Source organism: Hyperoodon ampullatus, assembly GCF_949752795.1.
Source record: "Hyperoodon ampullatus genome assembly, chromosome: 7".
In the NCBI taxonomy this organism is placed as follows: domain Eukaryota; kingdom Metazoa; phylum Chordata; class Mammalia; order Artiodactyla; family Ziphiidae; genus Hyperoodon; species Hyperoodon ampullatus.
In genome coordinates, this window is record NC_136920.1 from 14,190,377 (window position 1) to 14,205,358 (window position 14,982).

Here is a 14,982-nt window from a genome sequence, read left to right on the forward strand (position 1 = left end):
AATAAAGTGACATCAAATAATCTGATTTCCCATTACCAGGTTTCTAAATAATGCCAAAATGTTCCACTTGCCCAAACCTGCTGTTAACTTAAATTGGTTCTATCTACTCCAGTAATTCTTTACTAAATAAAAGTCACTTTTAAATAGGAACAATTTGAATTATTAGGCTGAAGCTCATTCTAATTTCTATCAGATTATAAAGCAGTCATATAATGTACATGAGGTAACAATGACTCAGTCTTACCTTTGTCAGATGATACTTTTTCTGTGCATCTGAAAGAAAAGAGAATCAAATATTAAATGAATAACCTTGCACACTTTCTCAAAACACAAATATTTACCTCTTTCAGGTTCATCTCCAGAGTGATGCAGAAAACATCTAGAGTAGTACTGTCCAACAGAACTTTCTGGAGTGATGAAAATATTCTACATCTGCACTGTCCAATACGGTAGTTGCCATGTGGCTACTGAGTGCCTAAAATAGCTATGTAACTGAGGAACTGAATTTTCAGTTCTGATTAACGTAAATTTAAATAGCCAAAAGTAGCTATCATATTTGACAGCACACAGCTAGAGTATCATTCAAAAGTTGTTTTTAACTGTAAAAAGATATTAATACAAAGAAAATATTGCTAATTTTGTTGTATTAAATGGTCATAAGAGAAAAATGTCCTTATTCTACACAAATGCAGTAACTTGGGGTGAAATGAAATAATGTTTGAGATTTCCTCTAAAACACTTCTACCGAAAGAAAAAGAGGGGGAAGGGGGATAAAGGTAGCAAGCATGGCAAAATCTCAATTGTTAAATTTAGGTGATAAATACTGGGGTTTCATTATACTATTTCTCTACTTTGTGTTTATTTGACAATTTTGACAATAAAAATTTAATGAACCTAAAAGAAAACCCTAAAATTATTCATTTGTTAAACCCAAGTCAAAATCTATTTCTAAAAAGGCAACAGACTGGACCTCAGAAATAAATGTAACTTGCACTTTACAAATTGGATAGGAACAGTAAAGAGGCTAATGTGTTTACTACTGGCTAAAAAAAAAGTCATCCCCATGTTTTTAATTCAGGAAAATTTCTATCACACATAACTGTTGAGTACGGTACAATGAATCCCCTCATAGCCATTACCCACATTCAAAGTTGACATGTCTTGGATATTTACCATAAAGATGCCACACAGCATCTCTGAGCAGTACAGTTTTCTCTTTTTCTCTGAAAGCAAACCTAACACAAATGAAGACTCTTATGTTACAAAAGAATATCTAAGCAAATACAGAAGCCATAGCATAATATAAATATTCTGTTCTCTTTAGAAAGACTAGATATCATTTTCTCATCCCATTTTTTTTTAAAAAAAGCTTGGTATAATAATTTTAAATTATGTTATTAATGTCCCAATTAACAACTAACACAAGAATACTGCTAATCATGTTAACTCTAAATGAAAAGTACAGAAACAATTGTTAGATCTTGAAACACTATACAATTAACTTTCTGAAAACCTTCTGGAATGGTTCAATGTTTCTTTTACCACACTGATCACTGTTAAGAGGAAAACTCAGGATTTCAGGCTTAAATACAATTGAAGCCTTCTCCAAAGAGTCATAAAAGTTTTTCCAATTCAGAATATTACTGCCTCTTCATTCTCACTATTATGACCATTGCTTTTTCCTTACAAAAGCAGCAAGAAGGTATCGTGCTAAGGTTTACTACCATTTTACTTTCAGCAAGAAAATAAACCCAAAATGGAACTCCATATACCAGAAAACAGAGCAGTATTTCTTTCCTTCATTTGTAACCCATCTGAGCCTGTAGGTTTACCTCTAGTAATATTCAGTTTTAGCCTATATTCCCTGTGGTGAGGAAAAAACACCTTTCCTCAACAGCTAAATGAGAAATTAAAAAAAAAAGTATTTAAGTGTTAAATTCTGAAATGCATTAGATAACTAAAGGACTTATTATCACATGGGAAAAAGAAAATAAGCCTTTTGCATTTAAAGTAGTCTTATTTTAACAATTATATTGTTTCCGTATTAGCAGAAAGCAAGAAGGTTTTAACTTATGAATCAGAAATAAGCTGGACTGTGTGGGTGTGTGTGTATATATATAAATTCCCATATACATACATACGTGTGTGTGTGTATATATATATATATATATATATATACACACACACACACACACACACATATACATTTTTAAGTTAGATAAGTATATAAACATCTGTATTTGAAACATAAGAATCTTAACTCTGGAATTTATTGGCTAAAATACAGCAAATGAAAAGCCTAATTCTTAGTACTGATATATAATCTTTCTTCAAATTTGGTTTATCTTTCCTTACTATTAGCCTTTAAGTTTTAATTTATAATGATTATAGATTTAACTTCATGCCTTTTTCTTGAGCACATTCACTGAAAAATTTTTTATTTCCCTTCACAAGAGTTCCTACTCTTTTCATTAATTTCTGAACATTTCAACGCAAATAGAAAAGTTGTTACAAGCTTAGGAAAGTTTCTAAAAACGGTAATTGTCATCTAACTATAAAGCTCATTTCACAAATCATAAATTATCAACTAAAGATGAAGAAGCATATTTAAGGAGCTTAAGTGACTTGCCCAAGGTCACTTAGTAAGCAGTAGAAAGCAATGTTTTTTCCTCTGTTATTGTGCCTTGTAAGAGGAAAAGAGGTTACAATCAATCCAAGTCTCTGTATTTACGGACATTATTAAGCTACTGTACACTCTGCTGTCTCTTCTATCAAGAGAAACAAATTTAGGTTAAACAGCTGATGACTGGGAATTTATTGGGGGAAATGTTATTTGGAAAGTAGGGCTGAATCAAGGTGAGAAGGCACTTGACTACGGTTCAGTAAACTGAAATGTCTTAAAGGATTGTTTCTCACTTAATTAGTTTTAAAATTTATCATTCTGAAAACCTGTAAACCATGTACACATTTGACAAAACTCCACTAATCAATGCATCTTCCTCCTTTACTGCAAAGTCCTTGAGGATAAAGACCATGTCTCATTTTCCTTTATAAACCCTGGGTCAACACAGTACCAGGACCAGTTACTGCTCAATCAAGGTTTGAGCTGAAATGCTTTAGTTCTTTGATTTCCAGGGCATGCAGTAAATTGAAAATGTGTAACAAAAAAATTATTACAATGAAAATGTAATGTAACAATCCAATCAAAACTGGTGTGTATATATATATATAATTAAGAGAGAGTTCTGAGGCTAACCGAAGGTAAAAGAACACTACTATCTTTTATGATGTTGGATGAGAGAGAAAGGGACTTTAAGAATTAAGACTATTCTTCCCTCCCCACAAGGAATATTGTGAAGAAAAAAACTGAAGGGGTTTAATTAAGTCATCTTCATCCAAGTTCAACTACTGTAACATTTATAATGTGGAAATAAAAAAAGACTCATTAGTACTTTTTTGCCAAGAGCTAGGGAACGTAATAAACCATGACAGCCGGTAAAACTACCACTCTAGGTATAATTATCGTAAGAGATCATTTCTATAAGTAAAACTGGTGGATCAGTGGGAGGGAAATGTGGCAAGGAGATATAGGTATATTTAACTTTCAAATGGGTAGGTGAAAATACAAGGGAATTTTAAAAATATATATTAAGTTATTAACCTTCCTGTGTATGGTAACAGAAAAAGAATTAAAAATCCAATTTCACAGAATTTACATGAAAAAGACCACTACACACTAGTTTTACCTCTACCAAAGACATCACTGCTCAAAACAGTAATTTTTAGTAAATATTTCCTACATATCATGCTTTGTGTTAAGTGTTTCACACGGTGTACTTAAGTCTCACAAACGCAGCTCACTGAGATTAACATTATCTCCTATAGATAATAAAATTGAGGCACAAGCAGTTTAATTTGTCCAAGGAATTTATATCCAAATAAGGCTAATTTCTTCAAATTTATGATTAAACACAGAAGCTTAAATTTTCTGTGACCATGAAATTCATTTACAGCAATTAGAATCCTACTTGCAGCTGAACCATTTTAAGTACATATTTTTGTTGTCCACAGAAATTTAGTTTACACAATTCTCTAAATTATGTTAATTTAAATAACATTTAATAATTTGAAAGCACATATAATACACAATATACCTTTGAATTTTATTTCTCTTTCTGACAGTCTTCTAAGACAAGCATGCCAAGGTCACAGACTTCACTCTTAATTTCAGAACAGGAGTGTTCTAAATCTATCCGGTCTGTACAAGCAAAATATTGCCATGCTCTCTGCTGGGGAGGTAGGGTGGTGGTGGAGGTCGGGGGACATTTAAAACTGTTTTCTCCCCCCACCTTCAACTTTCTCTGCTTTTACTAATTTTTTTCACTTTAAAGTCAAAAGACACAAATGCCTTCAGTAACGAATTCAACGGCTAATGTGATTAATTTCTAGAATTCACAAACACGTGTGCTTCAGTATTTTCAGCATAGAAACATTTTAATAAACAACTTAAAATATTTATATTTCTGGTCATCTTAGTTTCTCTATGATCTCTAGGTAATAAAGAAATTACTTTCAGATTATTCTAATTTTTAAGGACGAAGTTCCTACGTTAAAACATATGCAAAAACAAACACATAAGCTACTTGTCAAAAAAAATGAAAGAAAACGCATCTCATCTTGTTACATGAAAGACTCTACACTTAAAATTGGCAAGCCAGGTTTTATCCGACTACTAAGTCCCAGGTTTTTAAAATGAGTGAAAAATGATGTGAAAATTCAGTAGAGTGAAAAAAGCTACATAACGATACTAGTACAACTGGCTCTTGAGCTAATTAATGGGACGGGGGGGGGTGAGGGAGACGACACAATTTTGAAGGCTAAAATTTAAGCTCATGCTGTAGATTTCCTAATGGGGATGTGATGTAATACTGGAGAGCCGCCCTAAGCGGGAAAGGGATAGGCTGACAAAGGGAGCGCAGATGCCAGAGTGCGGGAGAAGCCTGAGGCGGCAGGGAAGAGGTGGGTCACTTAGGAGCAGAAGAAGTGTATCCTACAAAGAACGCCTTCAGGGAGCGGGGAAGTGGCCGGAAAGACAGGCAAGGGGGGCGGAGGAAGCCAGAGAGAAGTGATAAGACGGCCAGGGAAGCGGCGTGACATCTGCCATGCGAGCCGGCAGGGGGCAGAGCAAGCAGGATGTCACGTGGAGTGATCGCTACGGGAGCCGAGAGGGTTGCGTGCGGGTGGAGGGGGGTCTTTCCCACCGCCTGAAAGACTGCGTTACTCACAGGAGTCGCGGACTCTTCTTGCCCTGAGCTGGAGACGGGGGCTTCGCGGCCTGGGACTGCTGCCCTGGGGCGTCGGGAGGCCTGGCGCTGGGGCTGCTCCTCCGCCGGCGGGGATACTCGGCCTTCCTCCGGCGGGACACAGCGGCGGCGGCGGCCGCAGCGGCCCGGCCCCGGTCCCGACCTCCCCTCAGCACGCGGCTGCTAGTGGTCCCCCCAGGGGCCGCCGCCGCCGCTTCAGAGGGCTGTTGTTGGGGCTCCTCCGGAGCCGCCTTGGCCGCCGCCGCCTCTCCCCCTTCCTGATCCTGCTGCTCCGGGGGTCTCGGCTCTTCCGTCTCCCCCGGCATCGGGACTCGTCCGCCCCCCACCCCCTAGTCCCAGGCGGCGGAGGCGGAGGCGGCGGCGGCCGCGGCGCTGCTCCCCCCGCCCCCCGGAGCGACCGGCTCACTCTCACTCGGCGCTCCTCGTTCCCCCCTCCCCTCCGCCCGGCTCCGAGGGCGCCCCCCCCACCCCCTGCCACTCAAGGCCTTCTACCGCAGGCGGCGCGCGCGCGCCCGCCACAGACGCTCAGCGGACCAATCGGAGAGGAGGAACGGCTTCTTCGCCCCGCCCCCCGCGGTCTCTCACGCAGCGGCGTACCGGTTCCCTCCCCCACCCCTCCCTTCAACCAATCAGGAAACGGCTCCAAGGGAGCGCGCGAGGTTTTCTTCCCCGCGCACCCGTTCTCACCGTTAAACGGCTGCGTCTCGCGACAATGCCAAAGTGACCTTTCTCCCCCACCTCCGGAGCTCAATGCGCGCTAAGGGCAGTGGGAGGGGCAGGTCTCGCGAGGAGGTTGGTGGGAAAAAAACGCACCTCTTTCCCCGCCTTGCGCGCACCCTGGAATGGCTGCGCGCGCACCTGCCTCCCTAAGGAGCCGCTAATGCCACAAGGGCTCTTTCTATCCTTCTTCCTTAAGCCGCGGAAGTAGCCTCGGCGTTCTTCTGCCCCCACCCCGATCCCACTTTCCTGTCTGTAGCCTTTCTGTCCCCAGCGCCGCCAGGTCTTGCGGGGAGAAGGGGGAAGTTTTTTTGAGCTGTCGCTTCTCCTTTAAGAAAAAAAGCCCCGTCGGCTGCCGGATGAAAGTCTCTGAAAAAATGGCGGCGGTAGGACAGAGGCGGGGTCGTGAGGGCAAGGAGGACCCGCCTTTTGGCGCATGAGCATGGTTAACTTGCCCAGGGGCATCCTGGGAAATGAAGTTCAACTTATCCTACGCCTTAGGAAAAAAGATACGAAGCCAGAGGCGGAGAGGATGCTGGGAGTGTTTGACTGATGCACGATGGGAAAGGTAGTTTACTCCTTCCGCGTTTCGAATTTACTCTTCCGGGGAGGCAGTGTTTCCGGGTTAGGCCTCAACGCCTGCGCAGAGCTGACCACAACTGTGGGCCCAGTAGCTGGTGGGGTTTATTACCTGGCAGGGTTTTCCGTAGTTTCGTACTTGGTGTTGGCGAACCATTTGTAGGGTGGACACGTAATAGCACTCATCTTTGTTTGGTTAGGTGGCACCTCATCTGGGACCGGTTAGCGTTTATATGTGCCATATTCGTCTTCTGTGTCTGACCCACTAACCTGTAAGCGTCTGGAGGTCACGGATTGAATCTGGTTCCGTTGGATCCTGGGGGGGCTAGCACAATTCCTACCACTCATTTGATTCTTAATAAAAGTTTGTAGAAATAATTGTAGAATTGCTTTTTTACTAGATGTTGTCGGGGCCAAGGAACTGGTATCGGCTGCTTAACTTGGCTGTGGTCCCTGGGCTGGAAGGAAGGGAGGTGAAGGGTTGTTAGCGTGACCTACCCGGAAAACTGAAGGCCTCCCTCACACTCCCCACCCTGAAACCATCTGCTTCTGCGGTTTCTAAATGTTTCTGCTGCACAGGAAGCATGGTCAGAATAGCAACTTTGTCAGAAATTACTTTTCTCTCAGCTAGCATGTGAAACTAAATTGCCCTAACGCATCAAACGGAAGTTTCCGTTTGCTTATCTCCAAGTTGCATTTGGTGATGGCTGTGAGCTTTTTGCGTTGCTTCCTTTTTCCTTTCATCCATTATAATCGAGGAGCGATTTGCAGGAACAGTTCTTACCCCTGGAAACTAAAGCATCCGGGGTTAAAATCTCCAACGTAAGTGAATGGAAACAAGATCTCGGAATCCAGTTCTAAATTTCACATTAATCATTCAGTTAAACTGCAGATGGAGTCCAATATCTGCAAGACAAATGCTGAAGAGCATTTTTCCTTCCAGTATTTTGGCTCAGTTACCACTTCAGATTGGGCAAATGTTCGTATTCTCTGTTGAGTGTTTTGCACTTTCATGCGGGCAATGGCATTTCAGTTGTAAAAACTGTTTAGCATAGTGTGGATGGGAATTTTTGAAACCTATGTTTGCAGTGAGCAGACTTTTAGAATGGCACTGACATCCAATGGCTGCTCAAAGTAATGCAGAGGTGGGATCTCCTTTACATTAAAAAAATTTTTTTTAAGTCTTAGAGTCACAATGGAATGGAGAATGAACGATTCCTTTAGATCATCCTTAAAAAGACCACTGTTGTAGAGGAAAGATTACAGGCTTTGAAGTTAAATCTGTTATAGTAAGTAACAAAGCCACCTACTAATTATCTTTAGCAAGTTTCTATTCCTTGTATCTATTTCACCACTGGTAAAAATGGGGATAATATCTATTTCACAGGACCGTAATTTTAGTTCTTTATGTACTGCCTTCTCATAGTAGGCCTTTTGTAATTGTTTTATTTTATTCAAGGTGAATAAAATCACAGTGGTAAAAAAAAAAGTGAAAGTTAACCTCAGTGTCACTTTTTAGAGAAACTAAGACAATATAACTAGGCAGGAATTGTGCTTAATCGAGATGTCTGCAGTTTAGAACCTGGTGTCTTAAATCTTCCAGTTTCATTCTTCATGACCCCTATAGTTGTTTGCCTTTTTTTTTTTTTCCCGGTACGCGGGCCTCTCACTGTTGTGGCCTCTCCCGTTGCGGAGCACAGGCTCCGGACGCGCAGGCTCAGCGGCCATGGCTCACGGGCCCAGCTGCTCCGCGGCCTGTGGGATCTTCCCGGACCGGGGCACGAACCCGTGTCCCCTGCATCGGCAGGTGGACTCTCAACCACTACGCCACCAGGGAAGCCCTAGTTGTTTGCATTTTGAACCACTGAAATAAACTTGGCCCTGAGAATCCAAATGTGAACCTGGTCCTGAGAATCCTGTTCTGCCTTTTTTAAAAAATCTTTTAATTTTATATTGGAGTATAGTTGATTAACAATGTTGTATTAGTTTCAGGTATATAACAAAGTGATTCAGTTATACATATACATGTATCTATTCTTTTTCAAATTCTTTTCCCAATGAGGTTGTTACAGAATATTGAGCAGAGTTTCCTGTGCTGTACAGTAGGTCCTTGTTGGTTATCCATTTTAAATATAGCAGTGTGTCCATCCCACACTCCCTAACTATCCCTACCCCCCACTACCCCTCTGGTAATCATAAATTCAGTTCTCTAAGTCTGTGAGTCTGCTTCTATTTTATAAATAAGTTCATTTGTATCTCTTTTTTTTTCTGCCTTTAATGGGTTGATGATCTATTCAGAAAACCAGGTAAGCACAATTTCTGGATAATTAAGCAAAATGAATTGGGTGCTAGTTAACTCTGATGGAAATTTATGAAGGAGATTATGCTTCCGTGGTCCCTCAGGGGAAAAAAAAAAATCAGATTCCATCATGCACAGTTACAGCAGGATACCCACACTGGGCAAAAACACAAGTGCAAATCTGCCATTCCCATGAATTCAAGATGAATCCAGGCACATAGTAGGTTCCCAAATTTTTCAAAATTAGTTTTGACTCTTTATCACCCTGGCCAATGCACAGCCAGAACTCAAATCCAATTACTCACCTTTTATGTCAGGCTCATTTTTTAGAACCCTGACCTACAAAAAGAAAAAAAAAAAGAAAGAAACTCACCAAATCAAAAGAGAGGAAGTGCTAAGCAAATACAGGAACCAAAAAGGGTTATAGAGGCTGCTTCACGCTGGCTCGTTCAGTTCCTTTTCGGTCCTCTTCTTCAACACATGCCAAAACAGTTCCTCACAACCTGTGGTACCAGAGCATCTTGGGTGTGTGACAATGGAAGAGTTGGGTGAGTGAGGAGCTTCTTGGAGGAGAAACTGAGGGAATGAAGACTTGGCTGCCATCTCCATGTGTGGTAGGGTATACTTCTAGCCAGATGGAGGATAGTGTTGGAAGATTTTATTTTCACTTCTTTCCTGACCTCAGGCCAACCAAGAGTGAAGCATGAGGAACTACATTATTTTGGGGAACTATGGGTTTGCTGTTTGCAGAGGCACAATAGGCAGAGAATTTGGTGCTAACCACAGAGTAAACGCTGCACAATTACTTTTGGGCTGAATTGTGATTGAAATTGTCATTTTATTATGGGCATTTTGCCTCTTGGGGGCTGCTGGAGATCATAGGGTGGTCACAGAGTTGGCAAGTTCAGAGATGTGATTTGGGGGGAAAAAGAAAGAAAAAGCAGGGGGCTTAAAGGGTGTTCTGAGAAGAAATGGAATAGAAGTACAAGAATGAGGGATTCTCAAAGGTTGGAGAAAGGCCAGAGCGGTTTCATTTGTTCCATGGTTTAGTATTAAATAAGACACAGCACTATTACTTCAGTGCTTTCATTGCTAAGATTTTTATTGAGAGCAATTCTGAAGGAACAGATTACCATGGCCTGCAAATATGATAACTCCTTCCACTCCAAAGCAACTGAAACCAGCAGTGAAGCCATTGGCCACACTGCTCAGAGAGATCCCTGATTTCAAACCTTTGGAGTAATGTAAAGTCTGTCATCCTTGGGACTCATTCCATATCTTTTGCCAACTTTTGTTGCTGTCATCCTTACTAACACTGAATCACCTTTACCCAATGTTCACGCTGCATAATTACACAGTGTCCTGGGTTTTTGTATGTTTGGGGTATGTCAAAAGTGCAAATGACAGCAACAAAAAACATCTTGCATGTTGTTTTTTTAAAAAAATGTATTTTGAGAGCTGGAGGAGTAGAGGAAGGAAGGAAGGCAAATTACAGGAGGGAAGAGATGTTAATGAAAAGGAGAAGGGTATTTAATGTTTAATAAATATTGAACTGTTCTGGAAATAAAGTCTATTTTGATAGTTGGAGTAGAATATATTTTGGATTTGGGGTAGACTCCCAGTTCTTATCCTATGTGAAGGTTGGGGAAGTTCACATTTCTGTACGAGTTGCTCCAGAGTCCAGTTCTGCTTTTTTATTTTAGGGATACCTCATGGCTTTAATGTAGGTAATCGGCAAGGGAAGTAATGCTTATTCAGTGACTTAAGCTACATTTGTACATATGTTAATCATTTTAGTGTTCCAAGCAACCTTCTGAGATAGGTTTTATCCACTGTTTTTTTTTCAAATGAGAAAACTAAGAAAAACAAAATAACTTGTTCAATGTCACTCATAGGAGCATCTGACACCAAAACCGATTAAGTGACAAGGTGTTCTCCCTTTTTAGCAGTTTGTTGGCTCTGGTGTTCCAGCCAATAGGATAACCCAGATAATTTTAAAATTTTTTTAAAAGTAGATTTGCGCAGTTTTGCATTTCCTCAGCAGGATGAATGGTAGAGAAATTTGGTCCAGGAATGTGGAAAGTACCAAGTGGCCTGGAAGGTAACATTCATGTATGCCAAGTGGCCTGGAAGGTAACATTCATGTATGTTATCCAGGTGGCTAAACCTCATTAGGCTGTTAATAGCTACACCTCAATCGCTTCTTCAAATTGTCATCAGCTCAATAACTACCCAAAAGACCTAGGGTGGGTGTTTCTTCTCCAATGTGGAGAAATAGCATGGAGGACAAGTCAGCCCAGGTGGGCCAATATTTCCTCTCTGCAGTACGGCCCCCAAGGTTAGTAGTTTATATCCACCCAGAAAGTCTTACCTAAATCCTCATTACATGGGGATGCTAGATAAAGGGGAAGAGGGAGCAGACAATGGCTCTGAATGAAGTCGTTACAGTCTAGTGAGACCCTCAAGACACCTCACTTACTTCCCTTCCTGTGAATGTTGACACTGTTTGATTTCCACAGATGAGGCGCTATGAAAATGGACTGCAGCGTGTTCAGTCTGATACCCCTCACCCTGCACCAGTAATCCCGTATTTGTCATGCTGACATTAGTCATCTTCAAATTACAGCATCTGGCCAAAAGGGAGATAATCTCGGAGTGTTGGTGATATGTACACTCATAGGAAACAGGAAGAGAAAGGCCTGTTAACTCATGACCCAGAAAGGAGTTTTAGTAACTCTGGTTAGCTGGCGCTTCTAAGGGTAACCTTCTACTCTTAGTGGTATGGTTTGCTTCTCTTGTAGAGGGTCTTCCCTCTCCCCTCATCTTTATTGTAAATGCCTTTTTAAAAAAAATTTTTAATTTTATTTATTTTTGGCTGCGTTGGGTCTTCATTGCTGTGCTCAGGCTTTCTCTAGTTGTGGCCAGAAGGGGCTACTCTTAGTTGTGGTGCGTGGGCTCTAGGCACGCAGGCTCAATAGTTGTGGTGCACAGGCTTAGTTGCTTTGCGGCATGTGGGATCTTCCTGGACTAGGGATTGAATCCGTGTCCCCTGCATTGGCAGGCAGATTCTTATCTGCTGCGCCACCAGGGAAGTCCCTATTTTTTATTTTGAATCCAAGAGGAACCATGACTTCTGTTTGGAGCAAAGCTTAGGAAATAGAAAAGAAAGAAGCTATATCTTAATCGAGGGCTATAGAGTAAAAATTTGGAACTCAGAGATTTGGCATTCAGTTTGGCTAGTAAAGTCCTGAGAGAAAAAGTTTTACTTTCTATTTCTACCTTACTTTTTCTTTTCTTTCCTCTTCTTTTTAAAAACCTTTTATTATAGAGAATTTTAAAATTTACAAAAGGAAAGAAAATAGTTAAAGAAATCTGATGTACCCATCAATCACCTTAAACAATTATCAACTCTTGGTTAATTTTATTTCATGTATACATCCACCCATTCCTTCCATTCCTAGATTATTTTAAAGTGATTTCACACATTGTATCATTTCATATGTAAATATTTCAGCATAAATATATATATACATTTATACAAATAACCATAATACCATTATCATATCCATACTATCCTTAATAGTAATTTCTTAATGTCATGAAATACCATTATCACACCTAATATATTAACAGAAGTTACCTAATATTATCAAATATCCTATCACAACTAAAATAAGTTAACAGTACTTACTACTTATTGAATTTTCAGTCACTGTTCAGTATTACTAATTGTTTCTTTGTTTGGTTGGTTTTTGCTTGTTTATTTAAGAGTCATACATTAAAATCAGTTGTAAGTCTCTTATGTCTCTTTTAACCTATTGGTTCCCCCTCTATCTCTTCTTTTCCATTACAGTTTATTTGTTGAAGGATCATTTGCCCTGAAGAGTTTAGCTCAGTTTGCTTATCTCTAAAATGGTGCATAAAATTCATTATATTTGTGAGCTGGATTCTTGAGAAAGATCTGTAGAGGATTTCATTTGTAAGAAATGTTTAGATCTTTTCTTATGCCATTAAGAAATACCTATCCCTGAATATCTGAAATAAAATCTTTTTTTAATGACCTGTAAAGTTCATTTTCCTCATCTGAAGGCTTTAGAGCTGGGCAGATCCTTAGAAATAATTAATCCAGTATTTTGCAAAGTTGAAAAACTACAATCTGTGGTAAGAAATCCACCGGAGATCTACTAGTGGGTCTCGGTCCACAATTTAAAAAAATACTGTTGTGATACAATTGCTTTATTATGTAGATGAGGAAACAGCTTCAGAAAAGAAAGTGTCATGCCAAGATGATCCAGAGAATCCACGTGGGAATGGGGTCTGGAATTTCTGACTTGCAGGGACCAGGGATCAGACAGATAGCCCAGGATCAGCCAGGTTCTGCACTCAGTAGCAGTGTGACCTTAAACAAGGCATTTGTCTCTTTCTTAATCTACAAAATAAGGACAATGCTATCACTTGCCTCAAAGCATTAGGATGACTAAATATATAAATATATAATTAAATATATAAGAAGTATATACACTCCTGAGCACAATGCCTGTCCTGTGTTAATTTTATTATTAACATTAATTTCCTCAAAACAGAAAGGTAACTCATACAATAAAGTCCATTGGTTTTTCCCAAGAAAACTACAAGAGAAACCAATCTCAGCTGTTTGGATTGCAGCATCTTGCTTGACTTTGCAACATCTGTTTCCCCTCCAATCCCTTTTTCTCGCCACACCTTAAATGACAGAATACTTATACTTTTCTTTGAGAATTTTGTTATGTGCTGGGGATATAAGAAAACAAATTATCAGGATTAAGAATAAGTTTTACTGTACTGGTATGTTTTGGAAAACTGTACTATAATTGCATATATTTTTCTGATGGGAAAAATATGTAGCATTTACATTTTTCTAATTGGAGATCTTCATGGGTGATCCACTCTAAATAAATGATAAAATGAATATGCTGCAATATAAAAAGTCAAATTGTAGAATAAGACTATGAAATTGAATGCAACCATAGGAAATAAGGAGCAGGCTACAGTATGCAGAGGGCATTAAACATCTCCTGGTAGAATAGACCATATTCTTTTTTTTTTTTTTTTTTTAAAGAAGATGTTGGGGGTAGGAGTTTATTAATTTATTTTATTTTATTTTTGCTGTGTTGGGTCTTCGTTTCTGTGAGAGGGCTTTCTCTAGTTGTGGCAAGCGGGGGCCTCTCTTCATCGCGGTGCACGGGCCTCTCACTATCGCGGCCTCTCTTGTTGCGGAGCACAGGCTACAGATGCGCAGGCTCAGTAGTTGTGGCTCACGGGCCCAGCCGCCCCGCGGCATGTGGGATCCTCCCAGACCAGGGCTCGAACCCGTGTCCCCTGCATTAGCAGGCAGACTCTCAACCACTGCGCCACCAGGGAAGCCCCTAGACCATATTCTTGAAGTCAAATAAGGAGTAAAGGAGGCTGTTTGAATTTAGCCTTCTCTTAAGACCCAAGAGAAGAGGGAGATGAATGGAGGCACAGGGGGGATATTTAAGAGGATAATTGTTCCAGAAAACGTACATATTCTATGTCATGATTCCCTTGTATCTTTTGATATAGATGCCTTGCTGGAGGAACTGGAACACTCCACCCTCCAGGAGAGTGATGAATACTCCAACACAGCTTCTCCTCCCCTGGATCAGCATTCCAGAAAGGAGAGTAACCATGCTGAGACCTCAAATGCCCCTTCCATTCCGGATGACTCAAGTCCCTTTCCGGTAACTTTTCATTTATTGGAGTACCTTGAATATAGATACTTGAGTGCATTTCTGAAAATTAATTGTATCTTACATAAAATGATGCAAAAGAAAAATCATATATCCAAGAAAGAGAAAAGAATTACTCAATGATAACTTAAAGGTGGTTGTTTTCAGAAAGAAGAGGAGAATGGAGAAAAATCATCAGAAAAGAATAAACCTTTGAGAACTTTTTTTTTTTTTTTTCCTGAGGGCCTGGTAACAGGCAGAGTATTCCCTAATTCACTTGGGATATTCTGATATCACCATCTGGGTATCAGAGATACATGTTGCAGTTTGACTG

At 40.3% G+C, this 14,982-nt stretch overlaps 2 protein-coding genes across 4 annotated transcripts in view; one reads left to right on the forward strand and one right to left on the reverse strand.

Moving 5' to 3' along the window:
• ZFP91 (ZFP91 zinc finger protein, atypical E3 ubiquitin ligase) overlaps positions 1-5,644 on the reverse strand; it is a 32,160-nt gene extending 26,516 nt beyond the window's left edge. For both annotated transcript variants that reach the window (XM_079707931.1, XM_079707930.1), the window contains exons 1-2: positions 5,286-5,644; positions 245-273 (exon numbers count right to left, since the gene is read on the reverse strand). In XM_079707931.1, coding sequence (XP_079564057.1) covers positions 245-273; positions 5,286-5,629 — 373 coding nt within the window. In that variant the 5' untranslated portion in view covers positions 5,630-5,644. The remainder of the gene's footprint in view (positions 1-244; positions 274-5,285) is intronic.
• Positions 4,980-14,982, forward strand: part of LPXN (leupaxin) — a gene marked incomplete at both ends in the record, with an annotated part of 45,386 nt that continues 35,383 nt past the window's right edge. Inside the window, 2 exons of one of the 2 annotated variants that reach the window (XM_079707933.1) lie at positions 4,980-5,019; positions 14,503-14,660. In XM_079707933.1, coding sequence (XP_079564059.1) covers positions 4,980-5,019; positions 14,503-14,660 — 198 coding nt within the window. Of the gene's footprint in view, positions 5,020-14,502; positions 14,661-14,982 lie in introns of those variants that run through there. The other variant, XM_079707934.1, reaches the window with a different exon arrangement.